This window comes from Leptodactylus fuscus, chromosome 7 (assembly GCF_031893055.1).
Source record: "Leptodactylus fuscus isolate aLepFus1 chromosome 7, aLepFus1.hap2, whole genome shotgun sequence".
Taxonomy (NCBI): Eukaryota; Metazoa; Chordata; class Amphibia; order Anura; family Leptodactylidae; genus Leptodactylus; species Leptodactylus fuscus.
In genome coordinates this window covers 151,268,795-151,285,744 of record NC_134271.1, presented here as the reverse complement: position 1 = coordinate 151,285,744, position 16,950 = coordinate 151,268,795, and the positions used below count along the sequence as shown (strand labels likewise).

The following is a 16,950-nucleotide window of genomic DNA, read 5'->3' as shown; positions in this document are numbered from 1 at the left end:
GGAAGTGTGAGCCCCCGGTGGGCGTCGGCTCACACTATTTAAAGGGAAGTCCCTGCCCAATAGGGGCAGTGGTGATGACCTCACTAGCTCATGCTCACTAGGGGAGAAATGGCACTTAGCTTGTGAGCAGCTCCGATAGGTCTGAGCATGCTCAGTAAGGTGAATGCTGGACGGTTAGACTTACCCGCAGGTGGCGCTGTGTGCTATGATAGCAACCTGCGGGACCCAATCCTAACACTATGTTTCAGGCCCCCAAAAATTCAAAGCTTTTTCCAGCTATATGAAATTGTAATTGCTGTGGATTGCTGCTATTTTTCAGGCCTCCCCCAAAATTCAAGGCTTTTTTCATCTCTGTATGAATTAGTCACTGCTGTGTATTCCGGCTATTCTGTGTGCGGACAGCCAAAAATGAAAGCTGTTTCTCCGCTATATATGAAGTTGCATCTGTTGTGTATCCCTGTTTTCCACCGTCCGGGGATAGCTGGACTGATGTCCCTGTAGTGTCAAATACCGAACAACAAATAAAAAAGAGGTATAGTTGTGGTATTTTATACCCCCTAATAGGGAGACAATAAACAGGCCCTACCTGTTTAAGTGTCCTTACCATAATAGCAAACAACTCAAAGCAAAACAAGGTAAGTATGACACCTTAATATATAAAAATAACAAATGAAGCAACTGTTACAATAACATATCAAAAAGCTTTATTGAGTATCAAAATTGGACATACATGTAAAACACAAGTGCATATACAGGGAAATAAGATTGGAGAAAAATAGGGTACCAAGATGGAATTAGATCCCCATATATTGCTGCAAGACACCTACAAAAGGTATATATAAAATAATATGCAGTGGCAGTAAAAAATGACAGTCACAGACGTTTCCCACAACAAGTGGGGCGGTCCCTACACATATAACTATTGTATGCCAATGCGTTAGATAATAACTGAACCCTGAAAGACCAGGGAATTGTGTCCTGAGCCACAAGTAGCCGTACGGAGAAATTTCAATACCACAAGCAGCACAGAATACCAAAGTATATAACACTTACCCATGTGGGTGGTGTGATGTGAGCAACCAGGGGACCGGTCCCTACTCTCCAATGGCCCGACGCGCGTTTCGGCACGCAGCCTTCGTCAGGGGGGTGTGTCGGAAAGGGATATAAAGGGCTGGTATATATATGCCGGCATATAGAATATTGCGCCAATCAGATTCAACATGTGCGAATGGCAATCGATGAAGCAGGAACTACAATGCCGGATGTCCGTGATGGCGCGTGCAAACGATCCTCCGCCCAGAGCGTCACATGATCGCACGGTCGAAGACGAGGCTGGAGTAGTACGCATAACTGTACCAGACCTCGCTATCAATCGGCCGCGTCACGTGACCCCTGACGTCAGAAAGAGCATGCGCACTGGACATACGGCGTTCCATAAGAGTATACAGCCCACAAAATTGAATCCATCGGTTTATTAGTGAATAGAGGAATTGGACAAGGACGCATTTAAAGGAAAAATATAAATAGTGTATCCAAAATGTGTACAATTATAATAATTACCCATAACAAATCAAAAGTTACAAAACCTCTTATGTGAGATGCTAATTTAAAAACAATGTAGCCTTATAGTGAAAATAGAACATCAAAATCCTTATTAGTAATAGTGATCCATAAGAGGTCACATAAAAGATGTTAATTAAGAATTCTGCAGTGCATAACTTGATAGTGAGTATTGATATATATAGTCTAAAGTATATTAACCATAAAAGTGTAGTGAACAAGAAGAGTAATAACCTATATATCATGACTAAAGTCAAATTAAACACATAACATATCATGTATAAAAAATAATATACAAAAAAATTAATTATAAAAAATATAGAACAATGTATATGCACCACAACCGAAAGCGGGTGTGAATACATCCAGAAAAAATAAAAATATATGGATGAAGAAAAAGAGTTTCTTTAATCCATTGTGATAAGATGAGAAGAAACGACAGCATACAGCGGCCTCGTCCATAACCCATATCACTCATGATTACCGGCATATACCATATACCTATAACTAACGAAAAATAGTATTAGAACATATATTAAAAGACAAAACACAAAAAACCAAACCCAAAAGAAAACCCCAATATAAAAATTATTAAAAGAAATACCATATAGTGTTCAGGAGATGTTTATAAAAAGGAAGAAAAACCAAGGGTCTCATTGAGGCCATCAGGGACAAGGGTGCCAAGTCTCCATATCCATTTGGATTCCACTTGCGCTAATCTTTTTTTGAGATTACCACCCCGAATGTTGTTTATTACACAGTCAATACCACGGACGCGTAGCAATGTAGAATCACTGTCATGACAGAGAAAGAAATGTCTAGCAATCGGTTTGGATCTATCTGTCACTCCGTCTACACTGGCTGTAATATCTCGTACGTGTTCACGCACTCGTACTTTCAACTCCCGAGACGTTAGGCCAATATATATTTTCTTACATGGACATGTGGCATAATATATTACACATCTCGTGTTGCAACTGATCCTTTGTCTGATCTGGTAAGTTTTATCGCCTTTACTATTACAGAAATCTGTAGCTTTCTCAATGTTAGTACAGGCCACACAACGGCCACAGGGAAAACAACCACTTTTTGGAGGACCTACCCCAAAGATCCTAGGCTCTTCTGGTTCATAATGGCTCCGCACCAGCATGTCTTTTAAATTCCGTGCTCTACGAGAAACAACATTTGGAGTAGGGGAAATATATTTAGTTATGACCGGATCGCCTTGTAAAATGGGCCAAAACTTTTTTAGTATCCGAAACATTTCATCCCATTGGGAGTGATACTGTGTGATAAAACGTACCGTTTGTGAATTTTGTTCTACTCGCTTAGAAGAATGAATTAGGTCCGATCGTGAAGATTTTTTAGCTCTACTGTAAGCCTTTTTAATGGAACGCTGGCTATAGCCCCGGTCGGTAAAACGTTGTTTGAGGTCCTGGGAAAATTTCTCAAAACCTAGATCTGTAGAACAGACCCGTCGCATCCGAAGAAACTGTCCTATCGGTATAGCTTTAATGACCTGTGGGGGGTGAGATGAAGAGGCCAATAAGAAAGAGTTTACAGCAGTTCCTTTCCTGTAAATTTCAGTTTGTAGGTTATGTGCAGTGTCTCTGAAAAGACAAACATCCAGAAATTCAATTCTGGATTCGTCACAATGGTAAGTTAAATGAATATTCAAATTATTACTATTTAATCTGGCGATAAAGTCACCAAATTCATGTTTCGTTCCCTCCCAGATGATCAGGATGTCGTCAATGTACCGCATCCAAAATTGGACACGGCACATTGACGAGTCCCGATCATCTGGGAGAAGGTCCCTCTCCCACAGCCCCAGGAACAAATTAGCATATGAGGGGGCACATGCCGCCCCCATCGCTGTTCCCTGGAGCTGCAGGTAGAAGGACCCTTTAAAGGTGAAAAAATTATTGTAAGGATATATTCCAATAGGGTAATTAGAAACTCACATAACTCCGGTGGAAAGTTGCTTGTACCGAGAAAAAATCTGGTCGCCCTTAAACCGTCTTCATGGCGGATATTTGTGTATAAGGATTCTACATCACAAGTCGTTAATAGTGTGTTTTCGTCCAATGGTAAACCGTCAATTTGTTTCAGAAGGTCACTGGTATCACGTAAAAACGAGGGTAAGGTTTCAACTAGTTGTTTTAAATAAAAATCGATAAACCGGCATACACGCTCAAACGGACCATTTACTCCGGAGATTATCGGTCTACCGGGAGGTACAGTTGGATTCTTATGTACTTTTGGTAAAAGATAAAATGTCGGTACTGATGGCTCTTCAACTCTCAGACTATAAAAAACTTCTCTGGAGATGATGTTTCTCTCAAGGGCCGATTGGAGAATATTTTCAAGTTCCCTACAAAAGGTAGACATAGGATTGAATGTTAATTTCCTATAATATTTTGTGTCTCGTAATTGCCTAAAGGCTTCAGCTTCATACATAGAAGTAGGCCACACCACTACATTTCCGCCTTTGTCGGCTGCCTTTATAACTATATCATCTTTCTGACTCAATAACTTAAGGCCATCTCTTTCCTCCCTAGAGAGGTTGTCTTTCTTAATATACCCCGGTATTTTTTGAAATTCTTGTGAAACCAATTTCACAAAGAGGTCTACAGTTGGGCAAATAGAAAGTGATGGAAATTTTTTTGACGATCTACGAATGCAAGCTGGTACAGCTGACACTACAGCAGATGTGGAAGATGTAGGGACTGGATTAGACTCCTCATAGAGGTCTTCCAGAATATGTAAGGCCACTTGTTCTTCCGGACTCAACATAGAGTCACCAGAAACATGTTCCACAGCTGCTTCGGATCTATGGAATAACTTTTTAAACACCAGTGACCGACCAAACAGATGCAAATCTTTTGTTGCTGTAAACCTATCAAAGCTGGCACTAGGTGCAAAGTTAAGCCCCTTAGATAACACTGAAATCTCCGAAGAGGTAAGTTGATGTTGTGAAAGGTTAATCACCTGTAGTTGATCTTGTCTCTGTGTACTCCTAGTATCCGGACGTCTTTTGGATGGCCATTTTGCTTGGTTCTTTTTGCGTTTATTCCCACTATTCGTTCTAGAATACATTTCTGAATTCATTGAGCTATTAGATTCACTGAGTGAAGAAAGGGAGGATTGGGATGCAGATCTCCTGATGGCATTAGGTTTAGTATGATGCCATCTGTATACCTTATTGGTCTGAAAGTCATTACTATCTCGATTAAATTTTTTTGTTTTTATATCACAGATGGATTTCTCCCATCCCACGAATATCTCATCTAGATGTTGGAACAGAGCTTTTCTCCAAAATTATATTAAAAGAAAATTGATCCCTAGGGGGTTGAGAGTGCAAGTTTTTCCATCTTTCCCAATAACGAACGATGAGTTTATTAAGAAATGGGAATCTACATGTACATCATGTTCCCTTTCTTTTATGCAGTTGTTGACTGAATATAACACCTTTTCTTTGGAATTACTTGATAAAGAGATTACATTTTTTTGTTTTTATATCACAGATGGATTTCTCCCATCCCACGAATATCTCATCTAGATGTTGATTAAAAGTGGATAAGGTCTCGCTTGTGGATATAGCTTTAAGTTGGCTTTGGAACTCCTCAATATCTTTATCAAGTAATTCCAAAGAAAAGGTGTTATATTCAGTCAACAACTGCATAAAAGAAAGGGAACATGATGTACATGTAGATTCCCATTTCTTAATAAACTCATCGTTCGTTATTGGGAAAGATGGAAAAACTTGCACTCTTAACCCCCTAGGGATCAATTTTCTTTTAATATAATTTTGGAGAAAAGCTCTGTTCCAACATCTAGATGAGATATTCGTGGGATGGGAGAAATCCATCTGTGATATAAAAACAAAAAAATTTAATCGAGATAGTAATGACTTTCAGACCAATAAGGTATACAGATGGCATCATACTAAACCTAATGCCATCAGGAGATCTGCATCCCAATCCTCCCTTTCTTCACTCAGTGAATCTAATAGCTCAATGAATTCAGAAATGTATTCTAGAACGAATAGTGGGAATAAACGCAAAAAGAACCAAGCAAAATGGCCATCCAAAAGACGTCCGGATACTAGGAGTACACAGAGACAAGATCAACTACAGGTGATTAACCTTTCACAACATCAACTTACCTCTTCGGAGATTTCAGTGTTATCTAAGGGGCTTAACTTTGCACCTAGTGCCAGCTTTGATAGGTTTACAGCAACAAAAGATTTGCATCTGTTTGGTCGGTCACTGGTGTTTAAAAAGTTATTCCATAGATCCGAAGCAGCTGTGGAACATGTTTCTGGTGACTCTATGTTGAGTCCGGAAGAACAAGTGGCCTTACATATTCTGGAAGACCTCTATGAGGAGTCTAATCCAGTCCCTACATCTTCCACATCTGCTGTAGTGTCAGCTGTACCAGCTTGCATTCGTAGATCGTCAAAAAAATTTCCATCACTTTCTATTTGCCCAACTGTAGACCTCTTTGTGAAATTGGTTTCACAAGAATTTCAAAAAATACCGGGGTATATTAAGAAAGACAACCTCTCTAGGGAGGAAAGAGATGGCCTTAAGTTATTGAGTCAGAAAGATGATATAGTTATAAAGGCAGCCGACAAAGGCGGAAATGTAGTGGTGTGGCCTACTTCTATGTATGAAGCTGAAGCCTTTAGGCAATTACGAGGCACAAAATATTATAGGAAATTAACATTCAATCCTATGTCTACCTTTTGTAGGGAACTTGAAAATATTCTCCAATCGGCCCTTGAGAGAAACATCATCTCCAGAGAAGTTTTTTATAGTCTGAGAGTTGAAGAGCCATCAGTACCGACATTTTATCTTTTACCAAAAGTACATAAGAATCCAACTGTACCTCCCGGTAGACCGATAATCTCCGGAGTAAATGGTCCGTTTGAGCATGTATGCCGGTTTATCGATTTTTATTTAAAACAACTAGTTGAAACCTTACCCTCGTTTTTACGTGATACCAGTGACCTTCTGAAACAAATTGACGGTTTACCATTGGACGAAAACACACTATTAACGACTTGTGATGTAGAATCCTTATACACAAATATCCGCCATATAGACGGTTTAAGGGCGACCAGATTTTTTCTCGGTACAAGCAACTTTCCACCGGAGTTATGTGAGTTTCTAATTACCCTATTGGAATATATCCTTACACATAATTTTTTCACCTTTAAAGGGTCCTTCTACCTGCAGCTCCAGGGAACAGCGATGGGGGCGGCATGTGCCTCCTCATATGCTAATTTGTTCCTGGGGCTGTGGGAGAGGGACCTTCTCCCAGATGATCGGGACTCGTCAATGTGCCGTGTCCAATTTTGGATGCGGTACATTGACGACATCCTGATCATCTGGGAGGGAACGAAACATGAATTTGGTGACTTTATCGCCAGATTAAATAGTAATAATTTGAATATTCATTTAACTTACCATTGTGACGAATCCAGAATTGAATTTCTGGATGTTTGTCTTTTCAGAGACACTGCACATAACCTACAAACTGAAATTTACAGGAAAGGAACTGCTGTAAACTCTTTCTTATTGGCCTCTTCATCTCACCCCCCACAGGTCATTAAAGCTATACCGATAGGACAGTTTCTTCGGATGCGACGGGTCTGTTCTACAGATCTAGGTTTTGAGAAATTTTCCCAGGACCTCAAACAACGTTTTACCGACTGGGGCTATAGCCAGCGTTCCATTAAAAAGGCTTACAGTAGAGCTAAAAAATCTTCACGATCGGACCTAATTCATTCTTCTAAGCGAGTAGAACAAAATTCACAAACGGTACGTTTTATCACACAGTATCACTCCCAATGGGATGAAATGTTTCGGATACTAAAAAAGTTTTGGCCCATTTTACAAGGCGATCCGGTCATAACTAAATATATTTCCCCTACTCCAAATGTTGTTTCTCGTAGAGCACGGAATTTAAAAGACATGCTGGTGCGGAGCCATTATGAACCAGAAGAGCCTAGGATCTTTGGGGTAGGTCCTCCAAAAAGTGGTTGTTTTCCCTGTGGCCGTTGTGTGGCCTGTACTAACATTGAGAAAGCTACAGATTTCTGTAATAGTAAAGGCGATAAAACTTACCAGATCAGACAAAGGATCAGTTGCAACACGAGATGTGTAATATATTATGCCACATGTCCATGTAAGAAAATATATATTGGCCTAACGTCTCGGGAGTTGAAAGTACGAGTGCGTGAACACGTACGAGATATTACAGCCAGTGTAGACGGAGTGACAGATAGATCCAAACCGATTGCTAGACATTTCTTTCTCTGTCATGACAGTGATTCTACATTGCTACGCGTCCGTGGTATTGACTGTGTAATAAACAACATTCGGGGTGGTAATCTCAAAAAAAGATTAGCGCAAGTGGAATCCAAATGGATATGGAGACTTGGCACCCTTGTCCCTGATGGCCTCAATGAGACCCTTGGTTTTTCTTCCTTTTTATAAACATCTCCTGAACACTATATGGTATTTCTTTTAATAATTTTTATATTGGGGTTTTCTTTTGGGTTTGGTTTTTTGTGTTTTGTCTTTTAATATATGTTCTAATACTATTTTTCGTTAGTTATAGGTATATGGTATATGCCGGTAATCATGAGTGATATGGGTTATGGACGAGGCCGCTGTATGCTGTCGTTTCTTCTCATCTTATCACAATGGATTAAAGAAACTCTTTTTCTTCATCCATATATTTTTATTTTTTCTGGATGTATTCACACCCGCTTTCGGTTGTGGTGCATATACATTGTTCTATATTTTTTATAATTAATTTTTTTGTATATTATTTTTTATACATGATATGTTATGTGTTTAATTTGACTTTAGTCATGATATATAGGTTATTACTCTTCTTGTTCACTACACTTTTATGGTTAATATACTTTAGACTATATATATCAATACTCACTATCAAGTTATGCACTGCAGAATTCTTAATTAACATCTTTTATGTGACCTCTTATGGATCACTATTACTAATAAGGATTTTGATGTTCTATTTTCACTATAAGGCTACATTGTTTTTAAATTAGCATCTCACATAAGAGGTTTTGTAACTTTTGATTTGTTATGGGTAATTATTATAATTGTACACATTTTGGATACACTATTTATATTTTTCCTTTAAATGCGTCCTTGTCCAATTCCTCTATTCACTAATAAACCGATGGATTCAACTTTGTGGGCTGTATACTCTTATGGAACGCCGTATGTCCAGTGCGCATGCTCTTTCTGACGTCAGGGGTCACGTGACGCGGCCGATTGATAGCGAGGTCTGGTACAGTTATGCGTACTACTCCAGCCTCGTCTTCGACCGTGCGATCATGTGACGCTCTGGGCGGAGGATCGTTTGCACGCGCCATCACGGACATCCGGCATTGTAGTTCCTGCTTCATCGATTGCCATTCGCACATGTTGAATCTGATTGGCGCAATATTCTATATGCCGGCATATATATACCAGCCCTTTATATCCCTTTCCGACACACCCCCCTGACGAAGGCTGCGTGCCGAAACGCGCGTCGGGCCATTGGAGAGTAGGGACCGGTCCCCTGGTTGCTCACATCACACCACCCACATGGGTAAGTGTTATATACTTTGGTATTCTGTGCTGCTTGTGGTATTGAAATTTCTCCGTACGGCTACTTGTGGCTCAGGACACAATTCCCTGGTCTTTCAGGGTTCAGTTATTATCTAACGCATTGGCATACAATAGTTATATGTGTAGGGACCGCCCCACTTGTTGTGGGAAACGTCTGTGACTGTCATTTTTTACTGCCACTGCATATTATTTTATATATACCTTTTGTAGGTGTCTTGCAGCAATATATGGGGATCTAATTCCATCTTGGTACCCTATTTTTCTCCAATCTTATTTCCCTGTATATGCACTTGTGTTTTACATGTATGTCCAATTTTGATACTCAATAAAGCTTTTTGATATGTTATTGTAACAGTTGCTTCATTTGTTATTTTTATATATTAAGGTGTCATACTTACCTTGTTTTGCTTTGAGTTGTCCCTGTAGTGTGTAGCTCTGAGAAGAGCTGTTGGTTTTCTTCTTTAGTTCTTGCCTGCCTATCTGAAGCTAATCGCTATCTAGCCCTCAGCAGATGTCTTACTCTCCCTATCTCTGACTGCAAAAATGGCGAATATGCCGGTGGCCGTTCTTATGAATGGGAGGTCACATGTTTTCGGCAGCCAATGGGTTTTTTAATTTTTTTTTTCACTTCCTCCGTTGTCATAGTTCCTGTCCTACCTCCCCTGCACAGTTATTGGTGCAAAAAACGTGCCAGGGAAGGATGGAGGGGGATATGAATTTTTACTGCGTATGCGGCCTGGTATTCGATTGTGAATGAATAAATCAAACACCCTGATATTCGATTGAATACCTATTCGATAGAACGGTGTTTGCTCATCTCTACTGTTGACATAGCAGAGGAAAAGCTCAGACAGGATTGCCACCTGCATAATAAAATACAGAGAATAGAATAACAAAACTAAAAATAAATAAATTGGTGATTCACTTGCTATAAGGTTATTAACTGTGCTGCTATGTAAATACCAGAAAGTGTATTATTTCACCTTCATATTTACATTTTTCACATTATTTTCATAGATGTCCTGAACAGTCACAAAGAGAATTTGTATCAGAATACGAACTATCTTATAGAGAACAAACCTCCAAAATGTAACCAGAAAGAGGAAAGTTTCTCCTTCTCTACACGTTATGTGAACCTCATCATTGTCTCCACTGATCACTTTAGGGAACGTTCTCAGAATGAGCTCATAGAGACCGGGGCAAGACATGAGGAATATTTAAAGGAAAAACATAATGAATTACAACACCTTTCCCCAAACAAGATGTTCCGTTGGTGCCACCGATCCAGACTTGTACCACATATGGTCATGGTGAGCGGAGTGCCTGGTGTAGGGAAGACCACACTGATGCAGAAGTTTGTCTATGACTGGGTGAAGGGCGATCTCTATCAAAGATTCTCTTTTGTCTTTTTCTTCAAATTCCGAGAACTGAACAGACTTAAGGATAAGGTTAGTCTGGAGACCATGGTCCTTCACCAGTACCCATATCTGGAGGAGCAGCTGGAGAACATCTTACAAGATCCAGAGAAACTTCTCTTTATATTTGATGGATTAGATGAAAGCAATCATACAATGGATTTCACATCACGTCACTTGTGCTCTCATCCTAAACAGCTCGGACATTGTGGTCAGATTGTGGTTAGTTTGCTGAGAAAGTCTCTTCTTACTGGCTGTTCTGTCCTAATGACCAGTCGCCCAACCAGACTGGCGTCAATTGATTGTAGAGTTTTCCAGAGAATAGTAGAGATCACTGGGTTTCTTCCAGAAGAACGACAGATTTACTTTGAGAATTTCTTCTCCAACCCTGAAGTGTCAGAAAAGGCTTTTACTTATGTGAAGCAGAATGCCACCTTGTACACGTTCTGTTACCTCCCGTCCTACTGCTGGATCATCTGTACTGTATTATCCAGGAGCTTCCAGACAGCAAGTAGTGACCAGCAGGTGACATTATTACCCAGAACAGTGACACAACTCTTTGCCATATTTGTCGCCAACATTCTGTCCAATCACAGCCTGGAGAAAAGTGACGCTCAGAAGATCCTGCAGTCCATCGGATGGATGGCACAACATGGAGTCATGAATCACAGGATTGTTTTTGAGGAAATAGATCTGGATACTTTCCATGTGGACAATAAGTCAAAGCTCTTATCAAGTTTTCTGATGGAATCGCGGGAACCTGTGACCTATTCCTTCTTGCATCTCACTGTTCAGGAATTCTTCTCTGCCTTGGTCCATTATGCTGATTTTTCTCCTGAGAAGTTAAAGAAATCATTAAAAAAATCCAAATCCTATCCTGATGGACGTGGTGAGATGTTTCTCCGCTTCCTGTGTGGTCTATCAGACGGCACCACCAGGTCAATACTATCTGGATACCTGGACAAACAAGCAGTTCAGGCCTCCAGAGATGTTATCACTTGGATGAAGAACCTCATTGATAAACAGAGTCTAATGGATACTAAAGACCAAAAGAAAAATTTTCTCCAGACATTTTACTATCTCTTTGAAACTCGGAATGAGGTTCTAGTTCAAGAATCTTTACAATCTCTCACAAATATTGACTTTTCTGAAGTTCACATGTCGGCTCTAGACTGTACAGTGTTGGCATTCATCATGGAAACCTGCACACATATAGAAGAACTTAATCTGTATTGGTGTTCCTTAGACAATGAAGGATTAACAAGACTCACACCAGCTTTTCTTAAATTGAAGCGTCTTCGGTAAAATAGTTATTTCTTATATATCATAGCATAAAGGGGCGGAGACAATGAGCTTGGAATATATATTGTCATAATATTTTCATGTAAAAACAGTTTACATTTTGCTATGAGGGTATGCTCACATGATGCGGAATTACAGTCATAAGCAAAAGTTTTAGGCAAAATGGACTTAATGCTGCAAAGTAAAAAAAAAATGCTTTCAGAAACTGAAGGGTTAATAGTTCATTTTAGTCATTATCACAGTCCTACAAGCAGCACTTTTCTCTCCGCGTGATTCGTGCGGAAACCACAGGGACTCAATTATGGTCTATGGGGTCTGTGAATTCCCTTAGGTAACCACTTATTAATGCGTATAGGTTTACATTCTGGGGGTCCCCAAGCGGACTCCCCAAACGGAAACCTGAACACAGATGTGAAACGGGCCTAAGTACAGATCTTCTGTGGGTTTGGGCTTGCTCCAATCCTTCTGTCTGAAAGGTCACACCAAATTGATGGGATTTAGATTTCTCTTTTCATCACTCAATTCATTTTGTTAATTGACGAAAACAAACAATTAACCCTTCAATTTCCAAAAGCATTATCGCATTGCAGATTTTACTTTGTGCACTGCAGCCGCATTTCTGCTGACAAACCTGCAACATAGAACACACTATTTGGGGCGAGTTTTTTGCTGTGAATTCCTAGCTGATTTTATGCATTTCCTTGCTATAGGAAGATAACCTTAGAGCAGTGGTGAACCTAGCATTTCTGCTACCTGAGGCAGACGACAGAAAGGCGCCCCCCTGCTGGACTGAATACCGGGGGGTTGCTAGTGGTAACATTACAGTGAATACAGTGATACAGTGCGTAACATTTTGTGGTGACTTACTGGATACGTCCCTGACTAATAGCTCACATTTCCCATCTCTTCCCTCTGGACCGCCATGACCACTTCTTCCAGCATGTGATTTGTCTCTGTAAAGTTTACAACACGGACATCATTAACTCCTCACTTCTCCAGGCACCCGACCCATATTGTCTTCACCTACACAAAGCCCCTTAAAGAGGACCTTTCATGAGTTGGGGCACATGCAGTTTTATATACCGCTGGAAAGCCAACAGTGCATTGAATTTAGCGCTCCGTCGGCTTTGCCGTTCTGTGCCCCAGGTGAAGAGCTATCAGTGCCGGTACCATAGCTCTTCACCGTTAGAAGGGCGTTCCTGACAATCAGTCAGAAGCATCTATAGATCAGCACTCCTCCATGCCCCCCCCCCCCCCCCCGATAGTGCCGCCTAAGGCTGTCGCCTCACTTCAGGATTCACATTCAGGATTTTGGATATTGTTTTTAAGACATAACTAAACATGGAAACTAAAGAGTTAGAACTTGTGTAAGGACATGCTGTACTTTTCCTCATCTCTTCAATCCACACCTCGTTTTGTCTTAAAGACTGCACCCAAAAACCTCAATATGTGTCATTACCCTTAGAGTACATATTAAAGCCGCAAATACCACCATGTCAGCGGGACAAATGACCCCCAATTCACACCACAAATAGATAGTGGCTCCAAACTGAAGGGAAGGACATCCAATGTTGTATCTTCTGGAATTGGTGCTGTAAGTACCATCATAGAAGCTGTAGTGGCTGCCACAGGGCCTGCGACTTTAGGGGGACCAGTGGGCACCTACTGCTTGTCTTTTTTTAACAGGCCGTTACTTGCTGAGTCTGGCACTGTTCTCCCTGCTGTCTTTGGGCCTTTGTAGTGATGTTATATAATAACATATTCCGCAGCGCTGTACAATTTGTAGGGTTCAAGTACAGACAAAAAGATACATTACAAAGAAATAGTCATTTCACACAATGGGACTGAGGGCCCTGCTCACAGGCTCTTACAATCTATGAGGTAGAGGGGGTGACACAAGAGGTAGCAGGGGCGATATTGCTTATACAGAGGTCAGACAATTTTTTTGTAATAGAGGTGACTGTTATTACACAAACATAAAACTGTATGAGCCGTCACCAGTCATATCCTGTAACATGCAGATTGTACCTTGACATATAAAGTTAGCCTGAAACGGCATCATATTGTGTGGGGTAATGTGGGAGCAGGGACAGAGGAGGGTTCATTTTAGGGATTCTAATTATGGTATGGAAGGGTTTACATTAGGAATTGGGATAGGCCTGTCTGAAAAGATGTGTCTTTAGTTTGCGCTTGAAGCTGTAGAAATTGGGAGTTAATCTGATTGCCTGGGGTAGAGCATTCCAGAGAAGTGGTGCAGCTCGGGAGAAGTCTTGTATACGAGCGTGGGAGGTTCTGATAATAGAGGATGTAAGTGTTAGGTCATTGAGTGAATGAAGAGCACGGGTTGGGCGGTAGACAGAGATGAGGGAGGAAATGTAGGGAGGTGCGGCATTATGGAGAGCCTTGTGGATGAGGGGGATAAGCTTATATTGCATTTTGTAAAAAATAGGCAGCCAATGTAGTGACTGGCACAGACCCGAGGCATCGCTGTAGCGTCTAGCCTGATAGATAAGCCTGGCCGCTGCATTCAGAATAGATTGTAGAGGGGAGAGTTTAGTGAGGGGAAGACCGATTAGTAAGGAGTTACAGTAGTCAAGGCGAGAATGAATCAGAGAGACAATAAGTGTCTTTAGTGTATCTCTGGTAAGGAAAGGGCGTATTCTGGAGATGTTTTTGAGGTGGAGGTGACATGAACGTGCGAGTGATTCAATATGAGGGGTGAAGGAAAGGTCTGCGTCAAACATGACCCCGAGGCAGCGGGCATACTGCCTAGGAGTTATAGTAAGGCCTGAGACTACAATGGATATATCAGGGACAGATCTATTACATGGTGGAAACAGTAGTAGTTCAGTCTTAGAGAGATTTAGTTTCAGCTAGTGTGAAGACATGTCATAGACGTAACGTGGGTCAAATGGATGTCGCAATACACAAAGATAAGAATAGAAAGTTCAGAAAGGACCTATATTTGGGTGAAAAAGTGCAATGTGGGGATGGTTTTGGGTAAGACAAATATGCCCACAAAAATTCAAGAAACTACATTCTTGTGACTGAATATGGCAAACTAACCGGCAGTTACAAATTGATGTCGTTGGTGTGGCATAGAAGTGTCTGGACTCCTCACATGATTGGGTTCTTAATATTCAGGGTTTTATACTCTTTCACAAAGACAGGGTAAAAAGGAGATGATATGGGGTATATCTGTACCAGTGCTGCACCTCTAATGAGGCAAGGTGAGGCCGCGGCATCAGGCAGCACTCTGGAGGGGAACGGTGCTGTGGCAATTTTTTTTAAACTAGCGCAGGAGAGGGCCGCTCTGAAAACAACCCAAGCGGCCTTCTCCTGCGTTGGTTTAGACCTCTGTATCTCAGCGCAGGCGTCATCACTAGAGATGAGCGAACACTAAAATGTTCGAGGTTCGAAATTCGATTCGAACAGCCGCTCACTGTTCGAGTGTTCGAATGGGTTTCGAACCCCATTATAGTCTATGGGGAACATAAACTCGTTAAGGGGGAAACCCAAATTCGTGTCTGGAGGGTCACCAAGTCCACTATGACACCCCAGGAAATGATACCAACACCCTGGAATGACACTGGGACAGCAGGGGAAGCATGTCTGGGGGCATAAAAGTCACTTTATTTCATGGAAATCCCTGTCAGTTTGCGATTTTCGCAAGCTAACTTTTCCCCATAGAAATGCATTGGCCAGTGCTGATTGGCCAGAGTACGGAACTCGACCAATCAGCGCTGGCTCTGCTGGAGGAGGCGGAGTCTAAGATCGTTCCACACCAGTCTCCATTCAGGTCCGACCTTAGACTCCGCCTCCTCCGGCAGAGCCAGCGCTGATTGGCCAAATTCCGTACTCTGGCCAATCAGCGCTGGCCAATGCATTCTATTAGCCCGATGAAGTAGAGCTGAATGTGTGTGCTAAGCACACACATTCAGCACTGCTTCATCACGCCAATACAATGCATTGGCCAGTGCTGATTGGCCAGAGTACGGAACTCGACCAATCAGCGCTGGCTCTGCTGGAGGAGGCGGAGTCTAAGATCGCTCCACACCAGTCTCCATTCAGGTCCGACCTTAGACTCCGCCTCCTCCGGCAGAGCCAGCGCTGATTGGCCGAAGGCTGGCCAATGCATTCCTATGCGAATGCAGAAACTTAGCAGTGCTGAGCCAGTTCTGCTCAACTACACATCTGATGCACACTCGGCACTGCTACATCAGATGTAGCAATCTGATGTAGCAGAGCCGAGGGTGCACTAGAACCCCTGTGCAAACTCAGTTCACGCTAATAGAATGCATTGGCCAGCGCTGATTTGACAGAGTACGGAACTCGACCAATCAGCGCTGGCTCTGCTGGAGGAGGCGGAGTCTAAGATCGCTCCACACCAGTCTCCATTCAGGTCCGACCTTAGACTCCGCCTCCTCCAGCAGAGCCAGCGCTGATTGGCCGAATTCCGTACTCTGGCCAATCAGCACTGGCTAATGCATTGTATTGGCGTGATGAAGCAGTGCTGAATGTGTGTGCTTAGCACACACATTCAGCTCTACTTCATCGGGCTAATAGAATGCATTGGCCAATCAGCGCTGGCCAATGCATTCTATTAGCTTGATGAAGCAGAGTGTGCACATTCTATTAGCTTGATGTAGCAGAGCCGAGGGTGCACAAGGTGTAGTTGAGCTAAACACACACATTCAGCACTGCTTCATCACGCCAACAGAATGCATTGGCCAGCACTGATTGGCCAGAGTACGGAATTCGGCCAATCTGCGCTGGCCAATGCATCCCTATGGGAAAAAGTTTATCTCACAAAAATCACAATTACACACCCGATAGAGCCCCAAAAAGTTATTTTTAATAACATTCCCCCCTAAATAAAGGTTATCCCTAGCTATCCCTGCCTGTACAGCTATCCCTGTCTCATAGTCACAAAGTTCACATTCTCATATGACCCGGATTTGAAATCCACTATTCGTCTAAAATGGAGGTCACCTGATTTCGGCAGCCAATGACTT

The 16,950-nt window shown here is 41.8% G+C and overlaps 1 protein-coding gene across 1 annotated transcript in view; it reads left to right on the top strand.

The window, feature by feature from the left end:
- The window catches only part of LOC142214348 (NACHT, LRR and PYD domains-containing protein 3-like), a 65,950-nt gene that overhangs the window by 11,997 nt on the left and 37,003 nt on the right, over positions 1 to 16,950 (top strand). Inside the window, exon 4 of the mRNA XM_075283282.1 lies at positions 10,236 to 11,934. Coding sequence (XP_075139383.1) covers positions 10,236 to 11,934 — 1,699 coding nt within the window. The remainder of the gene's footprint in view (positions 1 to 10,235; positions 11,935 to 16,950) is intronic.